At 35.5% G+C, this 16,123-nt stretch overlaps 1 protein-coding gene across 25 annotated transcripts in view; it reads left to right on the forward strand.

The window, feature by feature from the left end:
* DLG2 (discs large MAGUK scaffold protein 2) overlaps positions 1 to 16,123 on the forward strand; it is a 2,183,817-nt gene that overhangs the window by 1,687,155 nt on the left and 480,539 nt on the right. For all 25 annotated transcript variants that reach the window (XM_032295960.1, XM_032295961.1, XM_032295962.1 and 22 more), the window contains 2 exons: positions 7,732 to 7,876; positions 10,199 to 10,337. In XM_032295960.1, coding sequence (XP_032151851.1) covers positions 7,732 to 7,876; positions 10,199 to 10,337 — 284 coding nt within the window. The remainder of the gene's footprint in view (positions 1 to 7,731; positions 7,877 to 10,198; positions 10,338 to 16,123) is intronic.

The following is a 16,123-nucleotide window of genomic DNA, read 5'->3' on the forward strand; positions in this document are numbered from 1 at the left end:
TATGCTAATATTCACATTTTAAAACATGCAAAAATAGAAATACAAATATCAATGTGATTAATATTAATATAAATGCAAATGTTTTTCTCTTGTACTCAGTGGATTGCCATAGGGTTCATATCATACTGTCCATTTTGGTGACCTCTGCTAGAGAAGAAATTTGAGTAAATGAAAATAATCACTCTTGATTGGTCTTTCTCTTTATATGGAGTAGAAGGTTAAGAAATGAATTAATGATTAATGGAGGAAGAATAAAATCACAGTGATGGAACTTTGGCTGTATACCCTATAAACTGACATGATCTGGTGCTAACATTCTTTACCACCTTTTCATTCTTATATCCTGTGCCTGGCGCAGAGCGAGTATCTAATAAATGTGTGTTGTTGCTTGAATGACCTTTATTCTTACTCCTTTGTGCTCTGACTCAGCACAAATGTAAATAGAACACAACACAAATGGTTTTCTTTCTATAAAATAGGGAATTTTGATTGCTTTTCCTTTGGTATTCTGCAATCATTTTTTTAAAAACTTACTTAGCTTACTATTTCAACATTTATTAAGTGCCAACTGTTTTTATTGCATCAGCTAGAGGAATAGAGATGAATATGATCTAGTCAGTTGCCCTTGAGAAGGTCATAATGGAGGTGGGAAGAGCCACTGTAGGAATAAGTATTCCACAATGTAGTGGGTGATAATTTCCACAGAAAGAGCCATGAAGAGCAGCAGGATCAACAAAGCATGATGCCTGATTATGAATGTTTGATTTTTATTTGTATACTGCTTTATATCATACAGAGTCTTTTCAACTTCGTGATTTCATTCTTTTCTCATAAACACAAATCAAGAGGGAAATAAGTATAATTTCCATTTTACAGGTAAGAAAATGAATTCTTACTAAATATATTAACTAACTTAAATTCGTGAAACTGGGAATTAAAACCAGATCTGATCTGATTCTACATTCAGAATTACTCTCACTCTATCAAGTTGCTTTCGTCTCTAGAAACAGCAAGGTTTAACATATGACTATTATTTCTAAGAAGCTTAAGTCTACTCACTGGACTAGAGAAATTAACTTCCTTTATTCCCATTCTGATTTTCATTACTCGTGAGATGCTGCTATGTGTGTCTCATAATGAGACCACTGTACTTAGCTTCTGTTCTTCCTTAAAGTTTTTGTTCTTGTACATATAGAGTTAATTTTGCTATAACTATAACATACATATTTATTTCTCAAAAGATGAAAAACAAGAAAATATTTATTATCCAGAGATAACCATTACTAATATGACTTTTATTTATTAATAGTTATTTTTTGAATAACTTTTATTATGATAGTCAATTTCAGAAGACTATGGAGATTTTAATCCTTGGTTTAGGCATATTTATTTATTTTCATAGCATTGGCATTACTACATTGGATTGGTCTGCTTTTTAATTTATCTTACAACCTAATGGTCAGCCACTTTGTTTCTTTCAACAAGTTAACTATAGAATTTTCTTACCAATGCCTCTAGAGTTCCACATTTCCTTGTACCATGTGTTAGGTAACCTTAATGTCTGTAATCACCTCCCAGTTCATCCCACCATACTGATATTCCTGCAAGAACATGGAAAGGTCAGTATCTTGCCATCTCTCCATTGCCCATTCCTATTTATTGCCATGTTCTCATGCCCCCACACCTCCCACCTTTGTATTATTACATTTATGTTTGCTTCCACATATTTGAATTCCCACAAAACTTGCCATGTCTCCTTGCAAGTCTCCTGGCACCTCTTTCTTCAGCTGGTTTGCCTTCCTTTGCATCATGTTCAAATTCAGCGCTCCCTCTTCTGTTTCAGAGAATGAGTCATCTCACCTCCAGCCTCTCTTTCTTGGCCTCAGTCCTCTTTCGTATTGCAAACACACAGCCAGGCTGCACATATGTCCCCCTCTGTGTGGTGCACCCCACAGAGAGCACTTCAATCAAACTCACATGATTTTTTTCCTTGAAACCAGGCCAGTTGTTCAGTGTTCACCATTATAGGCAGATACTTGATGCAAATGGAAAAAAAAAAAAGAATAAAATAGACAATGACAAACAATGACAAGAGCAACTAGCCAATCAGTGCAATGTCCCTTCTCACTGCATACAATCAGCTCCAGCTGTAGGCCCTTTTATCTTGAGAGTTCATAGGATAATGCACACACATAATTAACCCAAACAAACTCACTTTTTGTGAAAAACATTTTGAAGACTTCAGCACAAAAGAGCACTTTTTGGTCCAAATCCGGTACTATTCTGAATTTTTAAAAAGACCACACAGAAGCTTCATCAGCAGTACCCTAATTAAACTCATCAGTTCACAGATGTTTACAAGAAAATGATCAGCAAAAATTTTCACCAAGAAATCCTGTTTACTAGAAGAGATATGGATGATGACAATAGTATTAGTGACAAGAGTTAACATTAAGAACTGTATTGTGCCTGTCACTTTATATAGGCCAACAGATTTAGATCAATAGTCTTTTGAAGCAGTAACTGTTGTCATTCGTATTTTACAGATGTCAAAACTAAGGCTTACAAGGTGAAACAAGTCTCCCCAAATCACACAGCTAGGGAGCACCAGGGTCCAAGTCTGAAGTCTGCATGACTCAAAAGCATGTGTTTTTAATCACTACGTTCTGTTGCCAGCATCGTAGTACCACCTGTTCTATGACTAAAATCTGTAAATTTTTCAATACTTCAGTCAGCAAATGGAAACTGAGTGAACTACCACTATTTTAAAGTACTATTATTACTCTCCCCGATACCTTATTTACCCATTTCTCACCCACACCTTTCCGTTGACTTCTGTTTCTGGTCTAAAAATTTTCCTAGTGATCTGAAGACTCTGTTGGCTAAGTCAGTCTATGAAATTGATGTTGAAGGTGATATTTTCTGGATCATTTCACTGCCCACCTTAAAAATGGCAAAAGGTGCAATTTAATAAGCACTGACCACATTTCTCTTTCTCTGATAATGTAATGAGCTGTGTACTTTCTGTACTCTGGGGAAAGAAACAATGAGCCCTTGACAGAAACAGAGCCTTGGTGTCACTTATAATCTAATCCATTTAGTTTCTAGCCTTTGGTTTTTATTTTTAATTATTATTGGCTTGTCATTCTCCCTGTGTTATGCCACCAGATGCTGTTTTTCTTCTGTTTTTTCAATATAGATGTTTCTTCAGGCCCTAGTCACAGAATTCAAAGCTACCTTAGGCAATCTTTTTTTTTCTTTTTAGAGAAAAAACCCACTTTCATATACATTTTAAACCTCAGAGCATCACATGTAAATATTCATTATCAGCGTGTTGCAGTGGCTCATGCCTGTAATCCCAGCACTTTGGGAGGCTGAGGCGGGAGCATCACCTGAGGTCAAGACCTCTAAACTAGTCTGGCCAATATGGTGAAACCCTGTCTCTATTAAAAATACAAAATTAGCTGGGCATGATGGTACACACCTATAATCCTAGCTAGTCAGGAGGCTGAGTCAGGAAAATTCTTGAACCCGGGCGGTGGAGGTGGCAGTAAGCAAAGATAGCGCCACTGCACTCCAGCCTGGGCAACAAGAGCAAAACTCTGTCTCAAAAAAAAAGAAAGAAAGAAAGAAAAGAAAACAGAAATTCATTATCTAGTCACAAGAAGTTGTAACTGCCCTAAAATAAGTGATTAATCAAATGTATAAGAAGGTTTTGAAGAGACAGTTAGTTATATTAAGCAGCTTTCCATTTTACTTATTTATTTTTTGACTGGTCAGTGTATTAGGATGATGCAGTATACTGTTACCACTGGACTAAGCAGGAAATGTAATGATTCTTCAAACTTTTATAATACTTGTAATTTATTCTGCTTTTATGTGTAAACTTGGAAGGATATCATGTTCTAAAGGGAGAAAGAACAGGTGATATAAGCCATAGCTTTTAATAAATCAACATGCAAATATAATCGTATTTTCATCCCTTAAAGAGGCTTGTGATCCAACGGATGGCTTTGACAGTTGGAGGCAGTGTGACCTCTTTGTTGCAAGTTAACCTCTTTAAACGTCAGTTTTTCTCATCTGTAAAATTTGTCTTATTATTAGTATCTACCTCCTGGAGCTATTCTGATAATAAGTTGTATGATTCATGTCAAAATATATGACATAGTACTCCTAAAATATGTAACATGCAAGTGTTAAATAAATGTTGGTTCTTATTATTATCATTTTGTTATTTCTCTATTATTAAGGGCTGCCATTATCAACTATATTCTTCATATCTGAAGTTCCTCTACATCCTCCCTCTCTGCATGAGTCTATTCTTCTATACATTCATTCCACCAACAATTGTGTATTATAATGTGGGTTTCATAAATGTAGGGATCTTGTCTACCTGGAAGAAGTAGTATAGCTGAGCGGTTAACAGTATGGTTTCTGGAGCCAAGTTGTCTAGCTTTGAATTCTGCCTATGCCACTTACCAGATCAATGACTTTGGGCAAGTTTCTAAACCTCTTGGAGACATGCTTTTCTCATCTGTAAAATAATTCTAATACCTACCTCATAAGTTGTTGTGAAGGTTCGATTGTTTTAATATGTATAAAATACTTTAAAATAGTGCCTGGTATGTAACATGAGCTATATAAGTGTTTGCTACAATTATACATTATCGTTTTTGTTATTTATCATATGTCTAATATCTGGCACAGAGTCCAACACATAACAGGTATGCTGTAAACATTTGATTAGTGAATAAACAAATGCCAGGCACTGAAAATGAAAAAAGAAGAGAATGTTTCTTATCTAGAAGAGAAATGTGAGAGGTGCTGGAGAAGCTTACAGCTTAATGGAGAACTTACAGCCAGCATTCAGACATGCCAGTCAGGTTCAGTTCTCTCCAGTTCCATGTTCCCTAACCTGGGCTACACCACCAAGGATTAACTAGCACCTGGAACTTATACAGCAACATAGAACAAAATAATAAAGATGATGAATAGTAGTGCTGCAGAGTATAGTAGAGCTAAACTGCTAATTAGATAGTATAGATAATATGCAATATAGGGGTACAATCCAATACTTTTGGCACATTTAATTCTACATCACGTCAGCAGAAAGCAATTAAACAATTATGTTATTAAAGAAATAGTAGCCAAATCAATCCAGACATATATGGTGAACTAATTTTTGACAAAGAAAATAAGAGAGCATAATGAAGAAAGGTTAATCTCTTCAATGAATGATATTGGGAAAATGGAATCACCACATGCAAAAGAATGAAATTGGACTCTAATTTAGCTATGCACAAAAATCAGCTCAATTTGGCTAAAACACCTAAATGTAAAACCTACCATAAAATTCCTAGAAAAGAATGTAGGAGGAAAGTTTCCTTGACTTTGGCATTGGCAATGTTGTTTTGGATATCACATTAAAAGCTGAGGCTACAAAAGCAAACATAAATAGGACTACGTTAAACTCAAAATCTTCTGCAAAGCAGAAGAAACAATTAACCAAATGAAACAAATTGGGAAACAGTTGCAAACCATATATCTAATGATGAGATAATAAGCCAAATTTATAAAGAACTGAAACAACTGAATAGTAGAAAAATAGTTAACAGAATTTTAAAAATAGACAAAGGACATGAATAGATATTTCTCCAGAGAAGATGCAAAAATGTCCAGCAGGTATACGAAAAGGTGCTTAATATCAGTAATCATCAAGGCAATGCAAATGTAAACTGCCATGAGATATCACTTTACAGCTGCTAGGATAGCTATGATCAAACAGATGAGAGATAACAGATGTTGGTGAGGATGTGGAGAAAAGGGAGCACTTGTGCACTATTGATTGGGATGTAGACTGCTTTCGCCCTTATGGAAAGCAGTATGCAGGCTTCTAAATAAATTAGAAATAGATTTACCATGTGATTCGGCAATCTCTCATCTTGTTATATACCCAAAGAAGATGAAATCACCACCTTGTAAAGATATCTGCACTCCAATATTCAATGCAGCATTATTTACAATAGCCAAGAGAAGGCAACAACCTACGTGTCTGTAAGTGGATGAAAGGGTAAAGAAAATGTGTTATATATACACAATGAGATATTCAGCCTTAGAAAATAGATTCTGTCATTTATCACAACACATGAATAGACTTGGAGGACATTATGCTAAATGAAGTAAGCCAGAATAGAAGGAACAATATCGCATGATCTCACTTATATGTGGAATCCTTTAAAAAAAAAATCAAATATACAGAGATAGAGGAAGAAACAGTGGTTATGGCGGGAGGTGGGAAATGGGGAGATACAGGTGAAAGGATAAAAAGTGGCAGATATGTAGGATGGACAAGTCTAGAAGTCTTACGTGCAACATAAAGACTATAGTTAATAAATTGTTTTATATTAGAAGTTTTGTTAAATAAGTAGATTTAGCTGTTCTTGTCACACAAAAAAGTAACTGTGATGATGGATATGTTAATTTGCTTCACTATAGTACCATTTTACTACCTGTATGTGTGACATAACATCATGCTGTGAACCTGAAATATGCACAATAAAATTTATTTTTTTAAATAGTAGCCCGATAAGGATAACCTAGGTATTTGAAACACTTCCTGAATGGATGTTTATTCTGATTTCCTCAAAGTCAACGTCTTTTTAGAGAGATTTTCTTAAAATCATTTCAGAGAAGCGCTGCAGAGATGCACAGTAATGCCACTGCCATGCAGTCAGAATTGCATTTGCATCACAGGCTTTTCAGTGTAATAAAGAAAGAGGCATTTCTGTTAAAGCGATGACCATAGAGCACCCTTGAACTTGCTCATCTGAAAAGACCTGTGTTCCAAATGGACTCATATTAAATGACATTTTGATAAGAACAATTTTAAAGTGAAAAAAATCGAGGTTTGGTGAAGCAATAGGGAAATGCGGGCTCTCACATAGTGCTGGTATGAAGGTAAACCAGTTCGTCTTTCCAGAGGGAGAGGTACTTTCAGACTAGGTATCAAAAGCCCTGATAATGTTCATATAGTTTGGTCCAGTAGTTCCACTAGTATTGATAAAGCTATATTTTAGAAATTATCAGAGTTGTGCACAAATATAGAAAAAGGTTTATTGCAATATTATTTATAGTTGTGAAAAATTAGAGGCAAACTAATCATGCACTAGTAAGAAACTGGTTCGATCATTTTTCTGTAGTCATGCAACATAAGGCTCTGCAGAAAACAAAAGTCATGTTGTTAAAGCACATTGCTGCTGCTACAAACAACTAATCACTCTAGGTTTAAAAGGCAGGCTCCAAAACAATGTGTATAATAAGCTCAAAATTGTTTAAAGAAATATATCTAAGTAGGGAGATGGGGAATGATTTTTATTTTCTTTTTTAAAGTTTTCTTCCATGAATATGTATTACTTTTGTATCACAGAAGCTATAGCATAACAAAAAAGGCATTTGACTCCTTATTTTGCTTTCCACAAATGCTATTCTGAATTCCATTATGGTTTATCACTTCCTTATTTTAAAAAAGGCAGAAGCAACCTTGTTTTATATCATCAATGATTGTACTTATCTGCTTTGACTAATACAATTAATTCATCTGTTCTGTCAAAGTATGATATAGATACTAGACAGTAATTATCACAATTTAGAATTCCAGGATTCTTCTTGCTTAAATATTTTTCTTCAGCTGCATAAATTTAACTCTAATATTGATTTTTCCCCTCTTTTCAGGTAAACAACTACAGTTTAGAAGAGGTAACACATGAAGAGGCAGTAGCAATATTGAAGAACACATCAGAGGTGGTTTATTTAAAAGTTGGCAAACCCACTACCATTTATATGACTGATCCTTATGGTCCACCTGATATTACTCACTGTAAGTACCAGTGTCATCTTCAAACAGCATGCCAGACTTGCAGAACTGGAATTCTATAAAACTATTGACAAAGTGTTCTCCTTGTACCTTCCCTCTTGGTTAGCTTCTGAAAATACTTCAGAGGGAGTATCCTAAACTCCACTCCTATGTTGCCTTGCAGGCCCTGACCTAGTGTTTTGAAGGTGGGATATCCTAATGAGTTGGCAGGCCCACCATTATGGACAGGCTTAATATTGAGGATAGTGTGATTACAGTGGTGTATGCATGACACATTTTAAAAGGCTATTTCTCGAGCTCCTAAAGCATGATCACTCTCATGCCATCATATTCTTTCTTCCTACTTCAGATCTCTGTAGTAGTAGATTAGAAAAGAGAGACTGGCAAAATAGACCAGAGGGAGCTCTGTGCTTCTTCCTGAAAAGGGGAATCTTGCACTTGAATCGTGAAATCATGACCCTCAATCGCCATTGTCACACCTTTTACTTTTGTTGCATTTGTTATATTGGCAAGAAAGCTGGAGGAAATTATCAGTCACTATGGCAACAGAGGTGAGCTGGAAGTGGGGGCTTCTGGGGCAACAACTAATGACTAATGAGACACTATGCTGGGGTCTTCAAAAAGTCCACTGTTGCTTAAGTCTCATGTGTTCTCCTCTTCTTAATAGGTCAACACAAACCTTATCCAAGTTTCTGTCTTTAAAGACTAGATTTAGAAGCAATTTACTTTGTTATGTAAATGTAAGGGACAGTTGTGTCAACAGTAGTAAGGTTGCTCATTCTGAAATGTTGAGAGTCTGTGAGACAGGGAACTTGGAACGTCTGCAAGGCCAGCCATTAATTAGTACTATGGTCTCAAACAAACTGTTTAACTCTTCTCAGATTTGCATGTTTCTCTTGAGAGAAATGTTAAGTGCTGAATAATTTTGTTTTCTGCCCATTGCATTAGCTATTACTTTTCTTAATGATGATTCTAAACAACTTATCTCCAGAATATGTATGTTTTCAAGCTGGCAGTAAATGGAGATATATTATCTTTCAGCTTTACCTAAGAATATGAAAGAGTTTAAGTGTCAGAATTTTTCAAACCGGAAGTATATAGCAAAATCAGCCTTGATAGTCTGTGAGCCACTTCATGCAGGGCATATAAGGTCAATGCCAAAGAGAGAAAAGGGGGAAAACCAAACTATCTAGTCAACCTAAGAAATATGTATTGAGTAATTTCAATATGCACAAGACACATTGTAAGGTAATATGTGGGATGCAGAGAAGACAGGCCTTTAAAGACCCTTCTTGGGAGGAAGGCTGATGCAGAGATATAAATAGAAGCAATATTAATATTTGGCATAATAAGAGGTATGTATATGCCATGGGAGAGGTAAAAATAAATGTCATTTGAGAACTCAAAGAAAAGAGATATATTATCTGTATTTGGAACATCAGAAAAATCTTTATGCATAGGAGGGCATTTCAGTTGCATCTTCAGAATAAGATTTCAATATCTGAGATGGGGCAGGTAGGAGACACAAATTATAGGTAGATGGTACAGTGGAACAAAGGTACAGATGTCAGGAAGCACAGACTGAGGACAATAGGATATGTGTTGGGAGGGATATTAAAATTGATTGTTTTTGGCAAGAATGGCAAAGGGGAGAGTTTATACTGTATTAAATACATAATGACAATGGAGAACATTTAAGTAAGAGAATAATGTGATCATGCTGAATTTCAGGAGGTTTTACCTCATCTCAATAAATAAAATGGATTTGAGGAGAGAGAAAGGAGTAAGACACCCAGTTAGGAGGGTCTTCAGACCTAAAAGGGAGATAGATACCTTAGGAAGCAGGAATGAAAAAGAAAGGCCAGAGTTCTTGGCCTTTGTGGGATGAGGATAGAGTATATTTTGGGAGAAAGTCTCATAAGAGAACCTGCTGCTTAGGAGGCTTTTGCTCTGAATAATTGGATATTAATTATGTGAAAAGAATGTGAGCTCTGCAATTAGAAAGCTAACATTTTATTTCAATAGAAACTTAATCATTGTTCTGAAAATATGTATGCTGGATCTCTTTTCCAGTTCTTCTCTTCACCTAATTATACTAACTGGCATTGCAGACTTAATGATTATTAAGACTTTCCCATCCTAAAGATTACCATGTGCTTGTATATATTAAATGCAAACAAACAGCAACCCCTCCTCTTGAAGGACAAGAAAATCCTTGGCATGCAGCAAAGCCTTTCTGTTTTTAATTCATTTTCTGAAGTATAGCATGACACATTGAATCGTCCACATAACAGGTTTCTTTTCTCTTTTTCCTCCTCCTCTTAGCTTATTCTCCACCAATGGAAAACCATCTACTCTCTGGCAACAATGGCACTTTAGAATATAAAACCTCCCTGCCACCCATCTCTCCAGGAAGGTACTCACCAATTCCAAAGCACATGCTTATTGACGACGACTACACCAGGTCAGATATGCCTGTTGGTTAATTGGATTCCCTCTCATTACCAGAAAGAAATCATATTTGCCTCACGTGTCAGGTGGTATGTTGGATACTAACTAAAGCTTCTGAGTCCCTTATTGTAAGTTTTTTAAACTTACTGTAGTTTTGCCTCAAGTGCACTGTAAATGTGTCATTGTCCTCTGATAGGAACCAAAGTCACAAATTCTTTGTGAATAAATAGTAAGATATAATTGTATGTCACTTTGCTGCTTATTAAGACTCTATATCTGATCTCATTTAAGCTCTACAGCCATACTATAAGATAGGTATTATTATTGAGAAGAGAGTGCTGAAGTTCAAAAGGAAGGAAGTAGCATGCCAATATTATACATTTGGTTAGTGGAATTCAGGACAGAAATTCTGTCTTTTGGCTTGAAATTCCATGTTTTTCCCATCGATAGTTATCCACAATTCAATGGAAGTGGAGAGTTAATGAACCTTCAATAGTTCAATAACTATAAGTGAAAAGGAAAGGAGTGAAGTTAACTTCTAATGGTTTGAATTTAATATAGCCTATTAATTCCAAAGGGTCACAGGGCAGGATTCTAGGACAGAGCACACCCATTGCTAATCCTACAAGTAAAGGGAAATTTAGCCAGCACTCCTCTGAAAAGGACAGACAGCTTTCAGAGAAGACCAATATAATTTACTTAAATGGTCATTAGGAAGGATTCAATAAAGCTTGGATGATGAATAAGTTAATGAATGAATAAGTAAATGAATAGTAAGAAATGTAAATTTAAAACTTTTTTATTTTTCACTGGTCATTACATTTGGCAAAGGAATACAAAGATGATCAAGGAACAAAAATTTTCCCCAAACTCCCTCCAGGGTGACCTGTCCTGGGTTACCCAAAGTGACAACATGGCATAAGCCTTATACGTTCTCCATGTTCCTGGAAACATATACAAATGTATTCTCAGGTATATGTGGGATGTGACATTATTTCTACAAAATAAGTTTATATTTTACACGTTGTTCTACAACTTAATTTTCTCCATGAATAATACTTTTATCAAAAATGAGATTATATGTACATATGTGTGCTTAATTTCTATATGTGTTTGTGTGTAAAGGATGACAGAGATGGATTGTTTTGGTTTTATACCCTGCCTGTCTAACTGAAGTCATTTGTCAGTCTTTCAAAAAGGCAGGGACTTCCTGCCAGTTAGCCTTCCTCACTGGTGTATGTGCATGCTTTGATCTTTCCATTCTTTGGTATATCTTTTTAAATGATTAAGCATTTTCCATTTATTTTGCTCAAGTTTGCTGAAGTAGCTCTTTATATCTTCAGCCAAAGAATGGAATGTTTGGATGCTGAAAATGGGCATCTGTGGTGTAAATCAAATACGAGCTTCTTCCTATGCTGAAATGTCTGATCTCTATGCTGTTAATTAAAATGAGGGCTGCAGCAAAGATAATCCTTGTAGTTCTCTAAGGAATTCTGTAAATACAGGCACCTTTATCCACCAGAGTGATGATCTCTTTGCTCTCATCCTATTACTAATATTTGATATGAGTTTAATTTGAAAATGCCATTTTATGTTACTAGGCCCAATGGTGAATTAACATTTATTTAAGCCTCTTCATAATCCAGACCCTTTGCTAGCTGTTTTACATACGCTATCCATTTAATCCTTCCAAAAACACAGAAAAGGGCTTTCACCTCCATTTTAGAGATGTGGAAATTGAAGTTCAAAGAGGTTATGGAACTTGCTTATGGTCACATAGTTTTTATTAATAAGTAGAAAAACTGAGTTCCCTGACAACTTTAAAATCATAGCTAAGAAAAAACATTTGAATTTTCTGATTTTAAAAATGAAAACCAAGTCATATAAAACTAGGTTCATCATAGAAATATGTGGCTAGAAAGGGACCTCAGAGGTTTGATGAGCTCTAAAAGCAACCTACCTCTACCATAGTTGAAACCTACCTCTACCCCTGGCTAACTGTGTGACCCTGGGCAAGTCATTTAACCTCTGCAAGCTTCAGCTTTCTCACCTGTACAAGGGAATAGAAGGTGAGTCTATCTCAATAGGTTGTTGTAAAGATTAAATAAACAAATGAATGCAAAGAACTTAGAACAGTGCCTGGCACATGATACGTACCCAATGAATGTTATCTATTTACAGTCACTATACTCACTATAATCTTAATCCATTTCAGATGTCACATGAAGTATTTTTATAGTACACATAAGATATGCCTCAATATCTTACATCCTGCCCCTGCCTCCTCTCCTGTTCCTCTAGAGGACAGTCTTGCTAATATTTCTGCATAAAATCAGAATGGTTGGTGCCTGGCAAACTGTTAAAGTAAATTATATCAGTTCACATGCATAAACATGCATATACACACACCTCCACCACTCTCTTACCACTGCTGGTGTTCTCTCATAGGTGTTTTATGCCGTAGGCATTACCATAGGGCTCAGAGGTATTTGCTCAGAGGCAGATTCACTTCCTTATTCATAAATATTAATTGAATACTTCCTATAAGACATTGGGCGCTACACTAGAAATGCACAGTTGAATAAGAAATAGCATCTAAGAACTATCAAACTGGGGCAAAAATATATGTAAGCCAATGGATTCCCCAATGCCTGTTCCCTGATTTATGCAGACCCCCTCTATGAAGTTTTCCACAAAGCCTAATTTATTTTTTTTTTTAAATCTTGAGATTATGTATTTTGGCATCAAAATACCCTTTCTTTTGTAAAAGAATTGTGGCAATTATTTACTATGTTTTTACTTAAAAGAGAAAAATTGGCAACTTTTTGTTAGTCTTCATTTATTGAATGTTAAATATCTATAAAATTCAAAAGCCTCAGAATTACTAACAGATGCAAACAAGCAAAAATAGGGTCAATTCTCTAAAGTGACCTCATGTAGCCCTAGCAGAATGCCCTAGCACCCCAAGAGACATTTAGGAAATACTGCTAAATGAATATGAGTTTTACGTGAATGCCATGGGAACAACCTATGGCATCAAAAAAAGTTTTAAAGAGGAAATGACTCTAGTCAGCACTTGGAAGCTGTGTAGACATTGGTCAGAGTCAAGAGATGAATAAGGGTATTTGTGGTAGGGGGATAGATTGTGCAGAGTCACAGAAAAATATGAACTAGAATAAAATAAAAAAAATTAGAGCCTGAAATACAAGACTCACAAAGGAAAATGGTACCTACCTTTATATCATCTTTATATTCCTATTCCTTCTCTCCTATGCAGCCTAGCTGTAAGATTAACAATACATAGAGTAATGAAAACAAAAGGATCATTACCATGCACTATTGAGTGCTATAATATACATTATTGCTCCTCTATTATTTACATGATATTCCTATTCTTGATTTTTACAGATTAAAAAAAATCCTCAGAGAGGTTAAGTAATTGCTTCATAGGATACAGCAATCAAACAGAATCAAAATTTGAATTCAGGTCTGTCTGTCTTCAAAGGCCCCATCCCTGCATCCCTGGTTGTTAGTGCTGTTCCTACCACTTACTACCTAGATAACTCTGAACAAGTCAGTTCATCTCGATGAGTCTTGACTTTCTCATCTGTAGATTTGCTATAAAGGATCTTCTTATTTCCTCATGGAACTGTGAGGTTTTAATATGTTATTATTACCTCATGGAACTGTAAGGCTCTATATAAATTATTATTCTAAGTTCATATAGCTGCTTATGTTTGACACCCACTTTGCATTTTCCTAAAATAGTAAATCAAGAAAATAAATTTCTAATAATGGAACTTGGGCCAGCAGGAAAACATGTCTGTGAAATGGGAACTTTGCCATAACCTATAAAATCACATCAAATTGGAAACCTTTTGTTCCATGTGCTCATATCTTAATCTGCTGTAAGAAATGTTTCTCTATTTTCCTGATTTGTAGTCACATTTGTTATGGATATATAGTAAGAATTTCAAAGCAATTTTGATCTAAATAATGCTACAATAACCCAGGTAGATTTTTAAATTTCTTTCTATTAAAGAAATGTACATCTGCATAAACTGGGAAATGTGATTTTTCCATGAATTTAGAAAAAACGACACAAATGAAAAAGTTTTGGATACAGTCTCTTAGTAGCATGTTCACTGAGTCCCTATAAATCAGTATTCATTGTGCTGTAGAATCCGGTTTTCAGTTTTCGGAAAACAAAGCCATTACAATGATACTGAGATTGGTTTTGGCTCTGGCATTATAGACTATCAGAGTTGAAAGGGCCATAAATAAATATAGAGTCTAATCTCCCTTTTTAGGATGGGTCAGGGACACAGGGCCCAGAATGATTTGTTGGCTTTCCCTCGTCCAGTATTTGTAAGTAGTACAATCAGATTTAGAGCACATGTATATGTGCACTTTTTTTTTTCCTGGAGTAAGAAAGTAGCAATTATGAAAAACTATATTCAATCAAGGATTACCAGGTAACAGTGTCTATTTTGTACATTACCTGTAACTATGAGTTCTATCTTTACTGAACCAAGTTTTCCCTAGTTACTCAGAAAAGGTGCAAACTACGCATCATCACTATCTGGCCGAATATACTTAGGATATGCAAACAGTACTAAAATGAAATAAAAAATTTGGTAATACAAAGTAAAACTGCTCTTCCAACATGTAAGATCTTGATTTCCTAAGTTATGAATGTGATAAATGTCATTATGAAACCCAGGGACCTAAATTATAACTGTAAGAGATATATTTCTCACTGTTAGAAACCAAGTTCACGTAGCTGTGAACTTAGTGTGTCTTTCTGGCTGGCTCTACATATTGGTCCTTCACATCTTTTAGTTGATTAAAAAGCATAATATAAATAAAATCTCAATAAAGATTTCTCTTCTACAGAGACTTTCCAAGAACTGCCCTGAACTGTAACTCTAATATTCACCTGTTTGACTCCCTCACTTACAGAACAGATATAATCCCATCAGTCTAGAGTCCATGTCTACTCTATTGCCTCTGAATTACAGAACACTAGCTTACAAGCCTTATCATCTAAGGCATATTCGAGTTGTCTTTTCTTTTTCATTCATTCAGTTATTTGCTCACTCAGTGAATATTCAGCTTCTAGCCATACCAAGCATGGCTATTAGCAACAAAGTCACAATGGTGAACAAACTGGTCAAGGCGCTCGCCCGCATGGAATTTACATTTTAGTATATTGAATAAGAGATATATAAATAAATTCATTAAGTTCAGTTAGTGCTAAGTGCTATAAAGAAAATAAAATAGGATAATGTGATGGGCAGTGATGGGAGAAGAGAACGATATGAAGTAGGTTAACCAGGGAGTCCCTCTCTCAGGAGATAGCATGTGGACTGAGACCCGAATAAAATGTAAAAAGTGGGGATTAAAGATCAGAGAAAGAACATTCCAAGAAGAGGGAACAGCACACCAAAGTCACTGAGGCAGGAATAAGTTTAGTGTGTCCTAGCAACATAAAGAAGTCCAGTTTGGCTAGAAAGAGATGAGGTAATGGGAGCAGGCAGAAAATGAGGTAGATAAGGAAGCAGGAGGCAGAAGACGTAGGACGTAGGACTTCACAGGTAATGAGAAAGTGTAGGTCTAATTTTAAGTGCATTGAGAATGCATTGAAGAGTACTAATCAGGAAAATTAAATGATCTGATTTATGTTTTTTTAAAAAAAATTCTGGCTGCTGTGAGACACCACTGGTTAAAAAAAAAAAAAAGGAACAGATTATGACAGGTGGGATGGGAGGGAGGGGTAGCAATGGAAGAGAAGAGAAA

The sequence above is a fragment of the Sapajus apella genome, unplaced genomic scaffold, assembly GCF_009761245.1.
Source record: "Sapajus apella isolate SASKATOON/1434 unplaced genomic scaffold, GSC_monkey_1.0 scaffold34, whole genome shotgun sequence".
Lineage (NCBI taxonomy): Eukaryota > Metazoa > Chordata > Mammalia > Primates > Cebidae > Sapajus > Sapajus apella.